The sequence below is a fragment of the Gallus gallus genome, chromosome 12 (genome assembly GCF_016699485.2).
Source record: "Gallus gallus isolate bGalGal1 chromosome 12, bGalGal1.mat.broiler.GRCg7b, whole genome shotgun sequence".
Lineage (NCBI taxonomy): Eukaryota > Metazoa > Chordata > Aves > Galliformes > Phasianidae > Gallus > Gallus gallus.
The window spans coordinates 18,687,177-18,705,363 of NC_052543.1; the positions used below are offsets into that span (position 1 = coordinate 18,687,177).

The 18,187-nt window shown below is 43.7% G+C and overlaps 1 protein-coding gene across 18 annotated transcripts in view; it reads left to right on the top strand.

Moving 5' to 3' along the window:
- The window catches only part of ITPR1 (inositol 1,4,5-trisphosphate receptor type 1), a 150,712-nt gene that overhangs the window by 102,787 nt on the left and 29,738 nt on the right, over positions 1–18,187 (top strand). For all 18 annotated transcript variants that reach the window (XM_040646080.2, XM_040646085.2, XM_040646086.2 and 15 more), the window contains 8 exons: positions 4,736–4,916; positions 5,551–5,804; positions 10,427–10,627; positions 11,372–11,482; positions 12,627–12,722; positions 13,450–13,572; positions 14,587–14,691; positions 15,513–15,705. In XM_040646080.2, coding sequence (XP_040502014.1) covers positions 4,736–4,916; positions 5,551–5,804; positions 10,427–10,627; positions 11,372–11,482; positions 12,627–12,722; positions 13,450–13,572; positions 14,587–14,691; positions 15,513–15,705 — 1,264 coding nt within the window. The remainder of the gene's footprint in view (positions 1–4,735; positions 4,917–5,550; positions 5,805–10,426; positions 10,628–11,371; positions 11,483–12,626; positions 12,723–13,449; positions 13,573–14,586; positions 14,692–15,512; positions 15,706–18,187) is intronic.

The following is an 18,187-nucleotide window of genomic DNA, read 5'->3' on the forward strand; positions in this document are numbered from 1 at the left end:
AGGGATCTTAAAGATCATCCACATCCAAACCTGCCATGGGCTGGCTGCCCCCAGCTCAGGCTGCACAGGGCCCCATCCATGGCCTCAGGCACCTCCAGGGATGGGGCACCGCAGCTCTGAGTGAAGAATTTCTTCCTAACATCTAACTGAAATCTACCTTCTTTTAGTTTAAAGCCATTCCTCCTTGTCCTGTCGCTATCACACCATGTGAAATAGCGCTTTCCTCTTCATGAGCCTCCTGTCAAGTACTGGAACTGGGAGCTGATCTTCCATTCATCTTTGGGAATTGTCTTCTGTGACAAAAACTGTGGAAGGGAAGGCAGGAAAGCACAAGAGGTGAAGTGGTAATCCTAAGAAATGTGCCCCTTCTTTAATGTTTTTTTTTTTAATGTGATTCTGGAATCAATATTTTCAATGGTTTACAAAAGAGAAGAGTGCAAAAAAATAACAATCACAGAAAATGTAATGAATGAATTCTGAGTGAAATGGCAGCAAGATTTGCAGAAATATTTCTTCAGTTTGGCAGAAAAAGATGAAGGGGTAAGCATTGAATAGTGTCTATACATGAGGTGAAGAGAAGATACCAAGCACCTGGGATGACCATGGCAAAGACATAGGCTTAAAAGATAATAATTAAAAAACAAAAGGAAAACAGTGGCTGGAAATCGGCATAAAAGTAATCACACATTTCTAACAGTTATTAACCACTACAGACAGACACATTTCATCACCTCTGATGTTTTCTTGAGACAGGATGCTTTTCTTGAAAAGCTGCTTTGTTCAAACTTAACTTGAGTCCCTCTTAGTGAGCAAGGCCTAAGGGGGGCTGATGGTGCTCAGGGGGAGGCTGGGCTATAGCTAATAAATCCTCTGGCATTTAAGCTTCACCTCTGATTTAATTTCTTCTCAAATCAGTCACTTGTCTCTCAGCTTTGCTCCTGCAAAATGTTTTGCACAGACTGGTGAAAAAAAGTCATAGAAAACAGAGTGTATCAGTAAATGGTTGCTGGGGTTGGTATGTACTTACTGTCCCTTTTTTAGCTCCAAGGCAGCATGCTGGACTTGTTCAAGGGGGTTATGTTGCTACATGAGGGCTTCTGGTTGGATTTCTTAAGGAGCAGAGCTGGGTGATGGAGAGAAGGAAGGACAGGTTATCATGCAGGTTCCCTGGTACCCCTCGTGGTGGTGGTTTTACTCCTTTGGTGGCTTAATAGACTGCTTTGGGTGTCAGAAGGTGTGTGCTCAGCGTGGCAGTGCAGATCTGCCACTCTCATGCAAGACATAAACCTTGCAGACCTTCAGGTGAGGAGCTTTTCCCTTCGTGTTTCTGTGGAGTTGAACAAAGTTCTTTCCATTGCCCAAATGAAAGCTGTGAAGTTATTGCTGGGTGAGTCTGTGTAGGTGTCTGTAACGCCATCTGTAGAAACCTACCCTCACCTCCTCTGACCTGATGCTGTGTGAGAAGCTGTGTGCTTCATGTGAGTGCTTGGGAGTTGTTCCTTCTTTGGCTCTGTAATTAATCACAGTCACGTTATCTCTGATTATCACGTTCTGGTTGCTGTGCTGTGGGGTTGCATTGCGTTTCATTGAGGTGCATTACTTGGAAAGCTGTGTTTGCTGAATCCAGCATTCATAAAACAAACCTCATGATCCTCTCACTGTCATGTGATGTCTGGTGTTTGATGGCAACGACTGGTAGCAAAACAAAATAGAGTCTCATTCTGCATGATGTTAGAGCTCAGTAAGGGCAGAGAACTGTTCCACTGCCAGCTCGTCTACTACAGGCCATGCTCATACCTACACTCCTTTCAGGACCCTTGGGTGCCTCATGCTGGGACAGCCAGGTATGGCTATGGCAGGGGCACGCTGCACTGCCCTGTTCCAGCTCTGCCTCTAGGAAGTCACAGTGGGCCCTCAAAGCAGCAGATGAGGTTAGGTGCTCCCTAATCAGCAATACTTGGAGTTCTGTCCTTCCAAAATATATACAAGCAGAAGTTGCTGGTCTTTCTCCTCTTAAATTACCTTGCCCATGGCAGAGGGTTGGAACTAGATGGTCTTGAAGATACCCTCCAACCCAAGCTGTTCTAAGATTCATGTTCCAAACTTCTGTTCTAGTGCACTTGCTCATCCAGCAGCCTGCTTTGTGGTTCAGTGACTGTGCAAGCCAGGATCCTGGCATGCTATAAGGTAGAATGGCTGCTCTATTTCTGGTTTTAAAAAGGAGATTTTCTCAGTTCTTGGTTTGAGGCTACCTCAGTAAATAAAGCTTAGGATTTCTGCCATAATTATCATCACCAGTTACCTGTTGGAACGCAATTTCCAGGATCATACTTCTTAAAGGACGGTATCTTTGGTAGCTGGCATGTGGTTGATACGTATGTGTGAAGGTGTTAGGCATCCTGACCTAAACTGAAACAGTCGTGTTGTGACAGCCATCAAATGCATGCACAGCACGCACGAGAATGCTTTACTGGAAATGTTTGTTTCATTTGTTTTTTCTCTGAAGTGCAGTGGAAAGTCAGTTAAGAAGCTTGAAAAGATGACAAAAATCAAACCTGTCAGCAAGTCACAGCACTTGCGTGCAAGGTGGTTCTTCAGTGTGGTTCTTCAGAAAAAGGCTTTTGTTCACTACGGGTTCATCACAGGGAAAATCCTCCTCTATGGGCTCTTCAGATGTGCCACCAGCCAACATGATCGCTGGCTTGAACTGCAAACAGTGCTGTTTTTCAGAAAACAGTGACTTTTTCTGGAACTGATGGTTTGTGCTGCTCTGTCTGGCTTACTATTCATATGTTTGTTGTTAATTTCCATGAGAGTAAAATCTCCACGATGCAGCAGATACCAGCTGGGTTTGCTCACGGGCCAGCAGCTCGGGGAACCACGCGAAGGCCTCGCGTGGCTGCGGCTGGCACTCACAGCATTGTTTGTTGAGCCTGGCCAGGTCAAAGAACCAGTTCAGAATAAGTGTACTATCTGGATAAGTGATCTGTTGTTCAACGGATGCTTTTGTTTGGGTACGTTTATAGAGATAACGTTAAAGTTCTTGATAGAAGGTATTAGATTACAGAATAACTCTGCAAATATTAGATGATTTGGGCTCCCAGGTCATCCTGCATCAGATCAGAGGGCACAGGATGATTTGTGCTGTTGCTAAGCTCATTGCAATGCTTGTTGGCACAATGTGTCTCTTCAGTGTTGCCTGGTAGTGAAAGGAGCTTGTCCCTTGTGACAGGCTGGCTGAAAGCTTGGTCACTTCCCAGGTCAGTCTTCCAGGCCTGGGGCACTTCCACTCGTCTTCATGTTTGGAATCTCCGTATTTCTTCCTTTCATGGTTCTTAGTGTCCCTGTGGCCATCACGTACATAAATAACACCACGTGTCTTCAGACATCTCCTTTCCTTCCCTTAGCTTTGATGTTACTCATTTGTGGATAGTGGCGGGGTCAAACATTGCTAGCTCCCTCTTGTTTCTAACAGCTCCATGTGGGTGGCTTTGCAGACGTGCCGTGCTCATACCACGTTCCTCCTTCTATCCTCTTTGTTAATCACTAAAAGTAAGAACGTGCTCCTAAGCTTACCTGAGGGAGTTTGGGCCAACAGAAGGATTGCAGAGGTGGGAGGGATGTCTCACGTGAGTATTGACCAACTTCCTTAAATAGTAGCATTTCTCTGTAATCAAAGCAGTGACTTTTCAGTGTTTCAAAGTCATGAAGTGGTGTCCTGGCTGTGACTGCCTGGGAATGATCAAAGGCAGGCGGACAGGGCGCTCTGTGCGTTCTGCTTCTCAGACAAGCAGGCAGGATATATTGCTATTCCCATTTTCAATTTGTTTTTTCAATAAATCAGGCTTCGTTCCTATTCATCATGTAAAGCTGTTGGACTGTGAGCCGCTGCAGAATGCTAACTAATTTCGTAATACTCTGCATAAGGTGACCCACTTACAAGTTCATCCTTCAGTCGTGTTTAAGCTCTGGTACTGATTTATGTAACAGCATATTGGTTTCATCAAGGATTGTCTGATCGCTCCCTGTGTTGGCTCCTTTTTGACCTGTATGTGATTTGTATTCTCCTCAACTTGAGGATCAACTTTCTGTCCCTATGTGTACATGGGCAGAAGAACGTTACTGAACCTTTCTAAAACTGGTCAGTGCTCTGAGCTTCTCTGTCACTTAGAGATGTACTGGAGTAGGAAGTAAAAGGAGTTTTAACGAGTCTGCAGACAGGGCAATGGGAACTGAGCCCAAAATATCCCTTGTTCCATGTTTGTGCGTCTTCAGACAGAATTAAGACCAACTATTGCATATCATGAGCCATGGTCCCTTCGGTACCTGGACAGGAAGGCAGGATGGTTTCCCTCTGTGTATTTCATAGTGTTTTGTTTCTGAACTGAGAATGAAATTACAAATATCTCCTTTGTCCTTATCTCACCTTGATTTGTTTTACTTACTTTATTCCACTGTTGAGAGAGAATTCTGCTTCCTAACCGTGCGAGGGCTAGCACGACATATTGCACTTCTTTAAAAATATACTTGGAAGCCATTGACAAGGGAGCTGCTGTAGTTGAGACACTTGGGTTTCTGTAACAATAAGATCTGAGTCTCCATTTTCCGGGTTTCAGGTTGCTGAAAACTAATTAACTTTGCGGTCTTCAGGATGTCACATGTTGCAAAAAGGTGAAATAATCTGCATTCATACCTTTGTATGAAGATGCATGTCCTGTTCCACTTTCTCTCGTAGCATTCGTTCTTCTGCCGACTAACAGAAGACAAGAAATCCGAAAAGTTCTTTAAGGTTTTTTACGATCGCATGAAAGTAGCACAGCAGGAAATCAAGGCTACTGTCACAGTCAACACGAGTGACTTAGGAAACAAAAAGAAAGATGAAGACTCAGACAGAGACGTTCCCAACAGAAAAAGAGGTAATCTCCAGTTGTGCCCTTTCTAAAGTGTCAGGGGAGTAAAATGCTTTTTATGAGCTTTTTGGAGCTCATTTGAACTGCTGCAATAATGCTCTGATCTCTGATCCCACAGAACAAAGTTCAGAGATCAGTGGTGCCCTGCCCTGGGATTTCAAGAACTTCATCCCTACTTCATCCATTTGTGAGATTGTGCTATTGAAATGATGAAAAGTGTTTCTGAGATGAGACTCTGCCAGCTTGTCCATCGTGACAAGCTGCCCAAATCTGATTGGTAGTAATGACCATGGACTGTGGGTTGTGGTCAGTGCCTTCTCTAACAATAAGTGGAGAAATGCTAATTGTCTTCTAGAGCAAGTCCATTTGTTATAACTCCTGCTAGTGCTAGATGTGTGTTCCCTAACCAATTAATACCAGTATTTGTAATTTTAACGTGATCCCCATAAAAGATGGGAAGGGACTGATGTGATACGCTTCTGAACTCGAGCCCCTCGCATCACACTAAACGTACTTACTGGAAAGGACTGATGACAGATAGCTCACCTGTTTCTGGAACTTCCATGGGAAATGTGTGACTGGATATTCTGGTCCTGTTTGTTTGGTTTGCCTGAGGAAGATCTGTTCTTGTGTATTGTAGTGAGGGAGCCCATGACCCAAATTACAGAGGAAGTCCGGGATCAGTTACTGGAGGCCTCTGCAGCTACAAGAAAGGCGTACAGCACCTACCGGAGGGAAGCTGATTCTGATGACCATTATTCAGCGGCAGAAGGCGCACAGTCAGCAGCAGACAAGAGCAAAGATGACCTGGAGATGAGTGCTGTGATCTCCATAATGCAACCCATCCTCCGCTTCTTGCAGCTGCTCTGTGAAAACCACAACCGGGATTTGCAGGTCAGTCTGATTGCTGAGCAGCTGTGCCCACACCGCCTCACACGGTCACTGCAGAGAGGCAATGGGCACAAACTGGAAAGTCCATTTAAACAACAAAAATGCTATTACTGCCAGGGTGATGGAAGCCTGGAATGAGCTGCCCTTGGGAGTTTGTGGCATCTCTGTTCATGGAGACGCTTAAAACCCAACTGGTGGCATTCGTGGGAAGCCTGCTGTCTGTGATGCTCTCTGATATGTTTGTACAGTTCTGAGTGGTGAGCACTGTCTCATCTAGCACATACCTCCACAGGAGATAAGATTTTTGCTTGCAAATGGGCTGTAATTAATGTGATTTTTGTTCAGCGTAGTAACTGCTGCTGCTGGATTAGAATTGAAGTAAGGAGACACAGCACAATGCGCTAAATGCCCTCATAAAGGAGGAATAATTGCCTTGATTGCATATTGTTGTACGATGTGCCAGAACTGTAAAGACCCTGTGTGAGTGCTTTTTAGACCTGCCAAATCACTTCCGCTGAACTTTAATGCCCTGCTGCTGGCAATATGTGGAATCAAAGCTGTGCATTAACATTTCTGTGCTATGAACGTGTAATTCTTCTCACACTTTGTAGGTGCTGAGGTTACATACATTAGGCTTTCTCCTAATTTTTCAAAAACTATTTGATCTTTGTTTTGTCAAACAGTTCTCATGCCGTTAGCAGTGTTGGAGACAAGTAGGACGGCAGTTTCACGTGGCAGTAGTCCAAACCACATGTACAGGATCCCTTCTTGCTGCTGTTTTTGGCTAGGCACTGAAAGCTATAGGAACAAAATTGAACTCAAGCCACTGTGAAAACTTGGCCTGAGCTGTTCACCATCCCAAACAATTAAATTCCTCAAGCAGCAGATAGTGGCATTCAGCTCTAGGAGAGAAAGGGTAAAGTAAAGGTAAAGGGAACCGTCTTTCAAAAGTAATTCTATTTCTACTTGCCTACCGTGATCCTTGCCTTTCTCCGTTGGTACTGAAGTGGAGGTAGGAGTGTATGAAGCTTCAAAATCTATCTGCACCTAGTAGACAGTGTCTGAAATCAGTATTACCAATGTGTTCACAACCTAAAGGAATAAATAAGACTTGTTCTTTATTCTAGGAACTTGTTTGCTAAGATTGTGTAAGTTTAAATTTGTGTAGTTCGTGCTCCTTTCTGTTGGTGCAGTGACAGGTTGGTCCAACCGAGCATTTTACAAGCCATTAGCAACTGTGAGTAGTCTGATATTTTGCAAAAGGCAGGAAAATGCTTTTACTGTGAGCCTAGAAGGGTTCCATGCTGCACATGTTGCTCTTCCTGAGAACAGTCGATCAATCTCAGTTCTTGAGAACTGTTGGTGATAGGTGGATGGTTGGACTGGATGATCTCGTAGGTCTTTTCCAACCTTGGCGATTCTATGATTCTGCCTCCCTCCAGCTTGCAATGCCCTCAGGTGGATGGAAAGTCTGGGACAAAGCAAGTGGATGCTGAAATATGCTGTGTTAGCCATTTCAAGCTGAATGCATGGAATGTTGCCACAGAGGGCATCCAATAGCCATTTCTCAGCACACAGATACTTGGGGTTCTTATTATGCTTACATTGGCTGTGGCCTTTGATTCTGCATGAGAGCTCAACCTTGAAAGCAAAGTGTAATAGCTGTGGATGGCTGTAGCCAGCCTGTTGACTGTTTGTTTGGCGTAGTGACAGCCATGACAGTTTCTGTAGGAGGTCTTTCCTTTACTGTCTCTTTTCTGAATGGAGACATCTCTGTGCACTACGGAATTAGTCATATGAACTGAAGCTGGTGACGGAGTGAAGCATGCAGGGAGTGCTTTGCTGTGAGCAGGAATGGAACTTGCAGAAAGCAAGGAGGGGAAGGGAAGTGGGATTCCCAGCAGGAGGGAGTTCCTTCTGGAGTCTGAACCTGTGTGTGTTTGCAACCAGCTCTTCCGTGCAATCACATTTAGACATGCTGCTTCAGTGCTGCACTCATTTTTTCCATCAAGATTAAATGTTTATTGTTCCGATTCTTTTCCTACCAGGTGAATAATTTCTGTGAAATAAAATAACAATATTGTGATAATATGCTGACCAGTTGTGCTCTGATTAAAGCTCTATAGGCTACCTGCTGCTTTTGTGCAAAGAAGCAGGAATTGATGTAACTTTTGTTGCTGTTTTTTACTGTTTCTTTTATTCCTAATTAGTGAAGACACAGCATACATAATAAAGAAAAGTAGGGCTTTGCATGCTGCAGGATAGTGATCCCACTTGGCCAGCAGAGCAGTACTATGGAATGCAGAGGATGGGCAGGTTTAGCTTGTTATGTTGTAGGCAGGAAGCATATCTGAGAATTAACTTTTAAAGACCAATATAGACTGCAGTGTTCAGTGAGAAATGCCTTGCCTGATTGCTAGGAAAACAGAAATGTGATCATTTCAAAATCTCTTTACTGAGACTCACCTCTTAAATATCTTCTTTCTTTGCAAAGTTTTTTTTCCAATCAGGGGTCAGATTTCTTCTAAAACAAAGACTGTTCAATGACAACATTTGGGCTTTTGGGGGAATTACCCATGTAAATGGTAGAGCTTTTCCTTCCAAGGATTCTGTGCCCATCCATGCCTGAACTCACTGAGATACTATTCTGCAAGTAGCTAATTTTATTTTTAGTCTGTATGTTTTCTCCAAAGGATATTCAGCTTTAGGCTGTGCACTGGGAAGCAAAGTCTGAGGCAAAGCACTGCCTGCAGATGCTGCCTACACAAATGTGGCCGTAACTGCTGGTGTATGCTAGAAATGGGGAAGATTGTGCTCCCTAAGAATGGATAGTAGTGTGAAGCATCTCCAGAAGGTTATTCACAAAAGCAGATCTTAAAAGACTGCCTTTGAGTGCACTTCATCCCATTGGAAAGTGTTTGTTAACTGAGTATAGAGGATGCTTAAAGTCAGGCTGTAAGTTCGCTCTTTTCTGCTTTTCTCCTCAAGATCTCATAAGCTGCATATTTCTTACATGTTCCAGCTGAATCTACAACTTTATTCTGAACATGGGGTCTGGCAGGCGGTACCTCAGGTTCATTGCCATCAGTCTTGATGGGATGGCATTTTCAATATTGAAGAGTTGTGTTCCCCCATCACAGCCCAAAGGATGATCTGGGTGATAGAAAAGGAAGAGCTCAGACTGCATTGGCTGAGACTTCGGCAGGGATTCCCTTGGGCAGTTTCTCCCAGTGCAGAGGGGTCTTGTTTTCTGCAGTACCTTCACCTTGTTTAGCCATCTGACACTGTCCTTTTGCTTCTTTCCTTTGTTTTTATTGACTTTGGATCAACATGTCAAGGCTGGTACAAACATAGCTATTATGAGAATAAATCTATACCGCAGAGAAAGTTGCTTGCCGGGGAGGGTTTTCTTCTGTAGCTTTCACTATTACCCATTATTTTTGCTCTTTCTCCTGGAGGGAAGGGAAAAGCTCTAATTTCTGTAGCATCAACCTTTCTACGCTCTGACAAGTTAATCAAAAGTCAGGATGCTAAATGAGCAATCGGTTGAAATGTGCTGAATCACTGTCACCTTTAGTCTGCATTCATAGACAGCATTTTCCTTTTTTAGCTTAGCGTTCAATTGAATCTGGCAATTTCTCAGTCTGTTTGCCTTAAAAGACTTATTAGTCTGACGCAAGCACTAGAGGCAGTCAGTTAACAGCACTCGGCTGCAGGCTTGTAGAGAAGACCTTACTCATTCCAGAGTTCCATGCATTTTGTTCATCAACTTTTCGCCCCCCCCACATTTAAAGTGTTTTGTAACCTGCCTGAATGGAGCCAGGTGGGACATCTCCCATGGGCACTGCTAGGCAGCGGGGTGCTGCTGTCTGTTCGTTTTTACAGAGCATTGCTGGGAACTGACAGAAACCACCCGAGTCCTTGGGAGATTGTTTTTCATTAATTGTCCCTCTTTGGGCTGTTTTATTCTTTCTTTTTATTTCCCATTTGGAATACAGAAGAGAGGGAACATGTTTAATCCATGCTGATAACTGTGGTATTTCATTAAATGAACTGCTCCTAATCAGCAAATTCAGGCAGGGATTTCAATAATTATGTGGGAAGAAATTGAGAGAATTACATGGAAGGACACTTCCCTTCAAGTCACGCAGTCGATGCCTCCTCACCAATTCAGGTGGTGCTGCTGTGAAGCAAAGCCAGGGAATTGTTTTCTTTGTCTTGGAGAAGGGTCTCAGGAGGAGCCTTCAGTGATCATTAGCAGTGAAATGTAGCAAGCAGGATGGAAGAAAGCTTCCATGCTTAGAGGAGCTTTCTGATTCGTAGTGTATTGCCCATTCTGTGCTGCTTTTAGTGCCCTAATGGATGCGCTCTGTTTACTGCATGCTGTCTTCTATAAAAAATGTGAAGCCAATAAGCTGCTCGAGAGCATCACACATGGCAAGCAAGCCCTGGAAGTCTTAAATTGTCTGTCCAGGCTCCCTGTAATGAGGTTCCAGTGAAATTAGAGCAATATACCGTGCAATGCAATTGCGGGTTGATAAACTTAATAAAACGCTATGATCCGAACATCAATTTGTATGGTTTCTCTCCTTCTTCCTCCCTGCCCCAACTGTAACGTGCTGCAGAATTTCCTTCGCTGCCAGAACAACAAGACCAACTACAACTTGGTGTGTGAAACGCTGCAGTTCCTGGACTGCATCTGTGGAAGCACAACTGGTGGGCTTGGACTTCTTGGTCTGTATATCAATGAGAAAAACGTAGCGCTGATCAACCAGACGCTGGAAAGCTTGACTGAGTACTGCCAGGGGCCCTGCCACGAAAACCAGGTAATGTCTGTAAGGAGCACATCCCTGCCTCCCTGTGCCTGCAACATGCGCTCTGCTGGGCTCAGCCCTCAGCCTGCACAACTTGTGTTGTCTTGCAGGGCTGCTCACTTTGCTTGCCTGACAAAAGGGATTTGGTTGTGTTTTATAACATTTTATCTCCATAGTACAGGCCATAGAATGGGTGGAATAACCATCTCTAGATACAACTATACGTCTTTACAGAGCGACTCCATAACAGGGCAGGACTGCAGTTTGAAGCTGGCAAGCTGCTGTCAGTTTGTACATGTTAGTTATATGCCATTACAAAAGCAAGGTTTCAGGGCAAGCACAAAGGTTGTGGAAAATTGCATTCTCTGATTAGACACATCCAAAGTTGGTGTTGTTTGGCACATCTGAAATAAAGAAAACTCTCCCTAATCTTGGTAAAACACCGTTCTTCCTTAGCTGCTTATTCAGCCTTTACTTTGGCATGTAAATACTTAGTTTATCAGCTGTGTTGTTTTCTGCTTCCTGGGTTTGGGTGGTTTCAGGAGGACACGCCGTGACTGATTATAGGAAAAGCGTACAACCAGATGCATTTATCTCATGTTATTCTACTGTCTGGAGTTTTCTGTGCCATTATTCATCATGAGCAGCTTACCAGGCGACGACAAAGCTAACTCTTCTGTTCTGGCTGGGTCACTGGCTTAGGCTGCATTTTCAGCGTAGACAATTAATGAAGTTTGACTAATTTTCTTTGGACAGAACTGTATTGCTACTCATGAGTCCAACGGTATTGACATCATCACAGCATTAATTCTCAATGATATCAACCCTTTGGGAAAGAAGAGGATGGACCTCGTGTTAGAACTGAAGGCAAGTGAATATTTAGTGTGATCCTGTTAGCATAAGCAAGATGAACCATAATCTTATTGCTGGAATCACGTTGATGGTTATTATATCCCAATATTCACAAGTGCCAAAAAATTACTGTGTCAGAGAGCTGAACACGGTGCCCAAGGATTGTTTGTCACAGGTATTTCATCTTCTAAATGGTAACATGGAATCACCTTTTTCACACGTGGGTGACTGCAGGCAATACTGAGGAGTCCTAAAATAATTATCAGTGAAAAATGTAATTCCAATTAAAAATTCTGTTGTTTGAGAGCTTTTGTATACACAGTGGAAGTCAAATTTCTCATGCTATGCCTAATTGCCTAAATACTTCATTGTTGTTAGATGGGTTGACATTTAGTCATCAAGAATTTTTTCAGGCTACTCATATTAATGCTGAAGTAACTAATCCTGGTACTGATTTCAAAGTACACTGGCAGGTTGTCTTCTAACTACAGTAACCGTGGAGTACTCCAACTTCAGCCCACGTTTGAGAAGTATTTCCTTTCTGACTTCTTGTCCTGTCTCATAGTGCATTGTCTACTTGTCTTCCGTTGCCGACTCACGCCATTAATATGGGTAGTGTGGGTTTTTTATTATTCTAAATAAAAAATGCTTTTAGACTCAATTAGCATTATACTTCAAAATTAAATACTTCTATTGGTTTTTATTGTCAATCATGATGGATTTTAATCTTAATTATTCGTATTAGAGTAGTCTGGTGCCTTGTGGTAGTTTCCCATTTCCTTCCTCCTCTTCTTGGCATGAGCAGGTCACACGGTAATTTTCAGTTAAAAGCAGCAAAGCACGTCTGTGTCTTCAGCCTTGGCTGTCCTTTGATTTAATCAACAGTCTCCAGTAGCGCTGAGCTGCACCACTGTGGAGCTGAAAGCATGCAGTAATGCTGCAGTGTTTTTCGCACAAAATGTACACCAACCTCAAAACCTCAGTCTGTGACAAAACTTGAGTTTTTAATTTGGTGCTCCATGATAAATAGGGTTTGGAAAATAAAAGGAAAAAGAAGAGGCATCTGAAGCCCTTCTTGGCAGCATGCGTGGAAGAGCTGAGGCTGGGTGTGCTCTGCTTTTGGCTCCTGGCAATGACTGATGTTCTTCCTTCCCTTTAGAACAACGCTTCAAAGTTACTCTTGGCGATCATGGAGAGCAGGCACGACAGCGAGAACGCAGAAAGGATTCTCTACAACATGAGGCCCAAAGAGCTGGTGAGTCCCTAGGCACCCTGCATTCCCTTAGAGAGATCCGGCAGGTGCCATCGTGGCTCTGGGGGGCCCCATCAGCCCCAGCACTGTGTGAGAGAGCACTGACAGCTCAAGTCCTGTTGAGGATTGGATCGAATGAGCGCGGTGTTTGCTGGGAATGGCCCTGGCTGGTTCTCAGATAGCAGGAGCAATTACCTGGTGCTAAATGCTAGAGCCAGCTGCTTCGCTGCTGCCTAAGGAGGAGATCCTCATCTTATACTTCAGAGTCTGTGTAAGGAAACCATTGGCACAAAAGACAAATTTATTGTGTCCTAAAAGCTGTTTGTTAACCAGCCTACAACATTGCTAGAGTTTAACGTGTTAATTGGTGAAAACACAAACAGGAGATTCACAGCACAGCTGAAACACTGACAGCTTGTCTCAGTGTGTGGAGCTGTGGTGCAGCCAAAGATCAGAAGGTGATGTGGTGTGCCACGAGTGTGGCCAAAAGCACATTCATTGGATGGAAGCACGAAGTCTGGTCTCTTGTGTTGATGAGCTGGGCTGAAGGTACTGAGTTGAGGTTTCCTGTTTTACCCTGGATGCAGAGAAGCCCTCTGACCTTCCTCTTGGAATTGTACATGCTCAGCTCCCTTTTGCTTCTGTAAGAGTACTTCATGTGTGCTGGCCTTAGCAAGCTTCACCCCTCAAACTGAGCTGTCTCTTTGCTGGCATGTGGCTGTCTTTCCAGGTGGAGGTGATAAAGAAGGCATATCTACAGGGCGAAGTAGAATTTGAGGACGGAGAGAATGGAGAAGATCTTGCAGCATCTCCTAGGAACGTGGGACACAACATTTATATATTAGCTCATCAGGTAGAGTTTCACCTATGGTTTCTGTGGGCACTAATTATCACAAACTGCAAATACCAGGAGTCCTGCTTTTCACTGAAACTGTTTTAATGGTTCATCTCTCAGAGACAAACTCCCTGCAAGTTATCCTTTTATAATACAATCTTAGCTTTAAAAAAAAAATAAAAAAAGAAAATTCTGCAATAAAAATAAGAAAAAAATTGGATTTTTATAATTGGAAGTGGGCAGATTCATGACTAAGTTTTTGAAGCCTCATAATTCGAGTTCTTGGCAGTTTAAGGGAGTAAAGGTATTATCTATCAGCTTTATCAGAGGTTATTTCTTCTCCTAAAGAAATTCTTCTCGTGGGTCATTTAAACCTTAAGGAGAAGTCTCAGTCTGCTTTTATTGTTCATGCTGCATTCTCTCTCCCATCATTTATGCTGGAGCCAGCCAGTTCCACTGCGCTGCTGTGCGTTTGAAAGGTCAAAGGGAAAAAGTAATCTAGGTCTATTTATATATCAATGCTACGTAGATCCCTCCATTAGAGACTCCTTGTTCCTTTTACATCTGAGAAGAAAATTTGTCATCGTGCTGTAAAATGAAAGTAGAGCATCCAGAAGCATTTTTTTTCTGAAGCAGTGCTCTGTGAATCTGCTTTTCAGTTGCTGCAAGCACTCTCGTCCATCCCTGCCTCAGTGCTGAGCAATTAGCACACCTTTGAATTAGGGTGGGTGTAGAAGGGCAGACTGCGTGTGAATGTTCAGGAACCTTCCCCAGTCAGGTGAAGGGTGGGAGAGAATGGATAAGAGAGGAGTACAACATAGCTATTAAAAATATATATATTTGAATCATTCTGACTTGCACCCAAAATAGAGCTGCAGGGTGTCTGGTTGGAATAGAACAAACCTTCTGTCAACTTTGCCCTTTCTTAGCAGCTGACTGCATACTATTTATTTTTTATGCCAAAAATCAGAAATTTAATATCATAGAGAGACATCTGGTGTTTCCCACTCCCTTTGCATTCCTTTATTTTAGTTGGCTCGTCACAACAAAGAGCTGCAGAACATGCTGAAGCCAGGAGGTCAGATTGAGGGAGACGAGGCTCTGGAGTTCTATGCCAAGCACACGGCACAGATTGAGGTAAGAAGGAAAATGGAGACTGCTGGGAGAGTCCTGGGGATGTAATCTTCTGTGGGAAGACCAGTTTGAGAGGAAAATCCATGTAATTAAACAACGGTTATATTATACACGATATTTTGATTGAACTCACTACCTGTGTGGACATAAGAATATATATTTATTTTTCCTGTTTTGTTTTTGACAGTCTCTGGGGGAGAGCTATTTTTGAGCTGTCATGTGTGGGCTTTAAGATGGAGCTAAGCAGAGCTCTGTTGGCAGGAGGAAGTGTAACTTCACTTATGTTACATTTTGGCCGGTGCTATTGCTTAATCCATAAAGCTAGTGATATCTTCTGCCGTTCTTTCTGTATTAAAATGAGAGCTTGGCCTTGTGCACAGTCAATCTGAGAAGCTTTTAAAAGGCAAAACATTCACAGACCTGGAGAGTTCACAAAGCTCTCTAATAAGCAGGTTAAATATAACTGTTACTCCTCGTGCGATGTGTGGCTAAAACTGGCTAAAAAGATCACTGAATTGGGCAACCAGATTGTACTGAAATGCAGAGCAGCTTTGGTGCAGGATTTACCAGGCCCTTTGGAAGTTCCAACTAAGAACAGTATTGCCAGAGTAAGACCATAGCAGAGAATTTATCCATCTTGGAGCTAAATGTAGGCCTGCTTTGAAAGGTAAATTAACTGGAGTCTCTGTCAAGCTGCTGTTCTACAGAAACGCTTCCAAGTTTCTGTGTGTAGCTGCTTTTAGAGAGGGGAAAGAAGAAAGCAGGCAAACCAAGAAGTAGGAACATGTAAAAGTGGGGAAAACTCCAATAAGACTGTTGTTCAGATTGTCAGGTCAGACCGTACGATGGAGCAGATCGTCTTCCCTGTGCCCAATATATGTGAATTCCTCACCAAGGAGTCCAAGCTGCGGATATATTACACCACGGAGAGGGATGAACAAGGCAGTAAAATCAATGATTTCTTCATGAAATCAGAAGACCTCTTTAATGAGATGAACTGGCAAAAGAAATTACGAGGTAAGTGGTTGTTGCCAGCGTAGTTGTGTGGAGTGTTACCAGCAGAGTATTTAGGTCAGCATTTAAGAATGTAAAACGTTGACTTGCTAGCAGATGGTTACCTAGTGTGGCAGCAACCTTGTTGGTTGTTTGAAAGAATCTGCTTCTCTGCACGATGGCGACATGCTGTAACAAAATCAAGCTTAGAGCCACCGCAATATGGACCAACCGGAGGGGATCCAGGGAGAACAGCAAGAAAGATCACAGGTCATCTTTTTTAAGGTTCAAGAGGAAGGAATGCATCTGTGGGGGCTTTGCTGAAATGAGATGGCATTTGGGGACAGGGAGGAATGGAGAAGACAAAACTGAGGAAAGCAGCGGTCTGTTCTCCTCTCCTGTGCTGGGCACAAAGAGCAGTCCCCCTGCACTGCAAGAAAGAGTATGGACAAGTAATAGCGTGGCCGTGGGCTGCCCGTGGTGCCTGTGGCATCTCCAGCAGTGCAGAGATTTAAGAAGAGGTTAAACACACATTTTTACCATAGTAATGGTAAAAGCAGAGTTAGTCTTTTCTGTGGGCAAAGAGGAGACTGGAGGACATGCTGTCCTGCACACCTTTTTGCTCTGAGGTTCCCACTGGCAGCTGGGAAACTTAAAATTATATTTGACTCCTTCCAGTGCCAACAATCACTTCATCCAGTAACTTTTTAACTTGTTTGCTTTGAATAGATTATTTTAAAGAAGTTCCTTTTTTTTTTCTGAAGGAGAAATGTCACACATGAGGCTGAGCTCCAGTGGGCGGTGATGAGTGGTTAGAACTTACCAACAGTGACCCTCTGAGGTGTCAGAGATAAAGCAGTTATTTCCTCCTTGAGTCAACGCCCGCCATCTGATACCCGTGTTGTTCCCCATGCCCCCATCAGCTCAGCAGCAGCTCCTGGTGCAGGAGCTCAGCCTGGTCCCATGCTCTCCTGACATGGATGTTCTGGGGCTCCTGTGCAGCTGCGTGCTGCTGCTGCCCACCAAAGCCACCTGCAGTGCTGCGTCCCTGCCAGAGGCCCTGGTGGCACTGTGTCAGCACTGCGGACTGTAGGGAGAACAGAAGGGCTGAGAAGAGAACTCTTGACCTTTCTTGAGAAAGCGGCTTTTTATGAAATGATTTCCTTTGTTGCAACCTCTGATGATTGCATTCTGCCCTTTCAGTGTGCGTCTCCAAGAAGAGCCTGGACTCTCTCCAATTCGTGGTTACGTTGCTTATGCTCAGCTCACACTTGAGCCGATAATGTCTTGCACGTTGGCAAAGAAAATTCAATATTTGCTTCTGATTGTCGGGCTGTGTGTGTATATATATGTTAATAGTCTGTTTAACAGAGAAAAACAATTGTAATTTTATTTAAAATCATCAAGATTAAATATAGATAAGACAGCCTGAAGCTTGATTAGCTCTGCTGAAACATTTTTCATGGGTAGGAATACTGGAGTGGAGCTGTTTCCACTTGGCAGTGGATTAATACTTCTGACAGCATCAAACTCCCCAGAAAGCTGCTTCCTGAGGGGGTTCTGAGGACCCTGAGGAAGACAGGAGCCATCATAAGCAAATGGACAACGTTGTGTTTGACAGCAGCCATACATTATGTTGGCTTTTGTTGTTTAAGTCCAGACTTGAGTTACAGTAATTGTCTTTGAGGCAATCTCTGAGCAAGCAATGAGGATACTCAAAATTAACCGACTGCAAATCAATCGAGATCCATCAGCAGAAGTGGAGAGTATTTCTTTTCTCTTTGAAGAACTGGAGTCTTTATTCAGATGATAATCTTGTTCCACCGTGCAGGAAGTCACTGTCTGCCTCCTAATGTTCAGGGTTAGATAGGCCTCAGTGATACTCCACCCTTCTACCATCTCTCACATCCTCACTGCAGGTTTGTTGTTTGTGCCATGACAGGCTGGCACTGCCCTGGTGTGCTCACATGCTGCCACTTAACATTTATTCAAACCTCTGTGAGACATCAGCCTGAGATATTAAGCTCATCAACAAAGCTTTTCTGAGAAGTCTTTAGAGATCATTATTTTCCTCCTTTGGCTGCTGGAGCTGACTCATCACCTGAGCACCAGAAGTGGCTGCTAAGGTCTTAATTAGGAATTCAAATGAGCCTGCCAAAACCAGGCAAAAATGCTTCCTAGTGCAGATTGTCTGTGCCCACCCTCCAATAGCAGCTTCAAGTAAAACCTGGGTCTTTGTGATGTAAGTGGGAAGAGAAGTAATATAGAAATGAGTGCATTATGTATTCGAAACATTGCTACCTCTCGTCTCATTGAGGCTTCACATGTACCTGGCTAATTAGATGCAACGAAGCTTGTGTTCTTGCAGTGACTGGGTGCCTTCTTGTAGTCCTTTCTTCTGCATTCAGCTGTTCAATACATACACTTTTAATGTGCATTTCAACTCGATATAGTGAAGCATTGTGTAACTCTTCTAACCTACTTTTTGCTTTGGATGCTGGAAGAG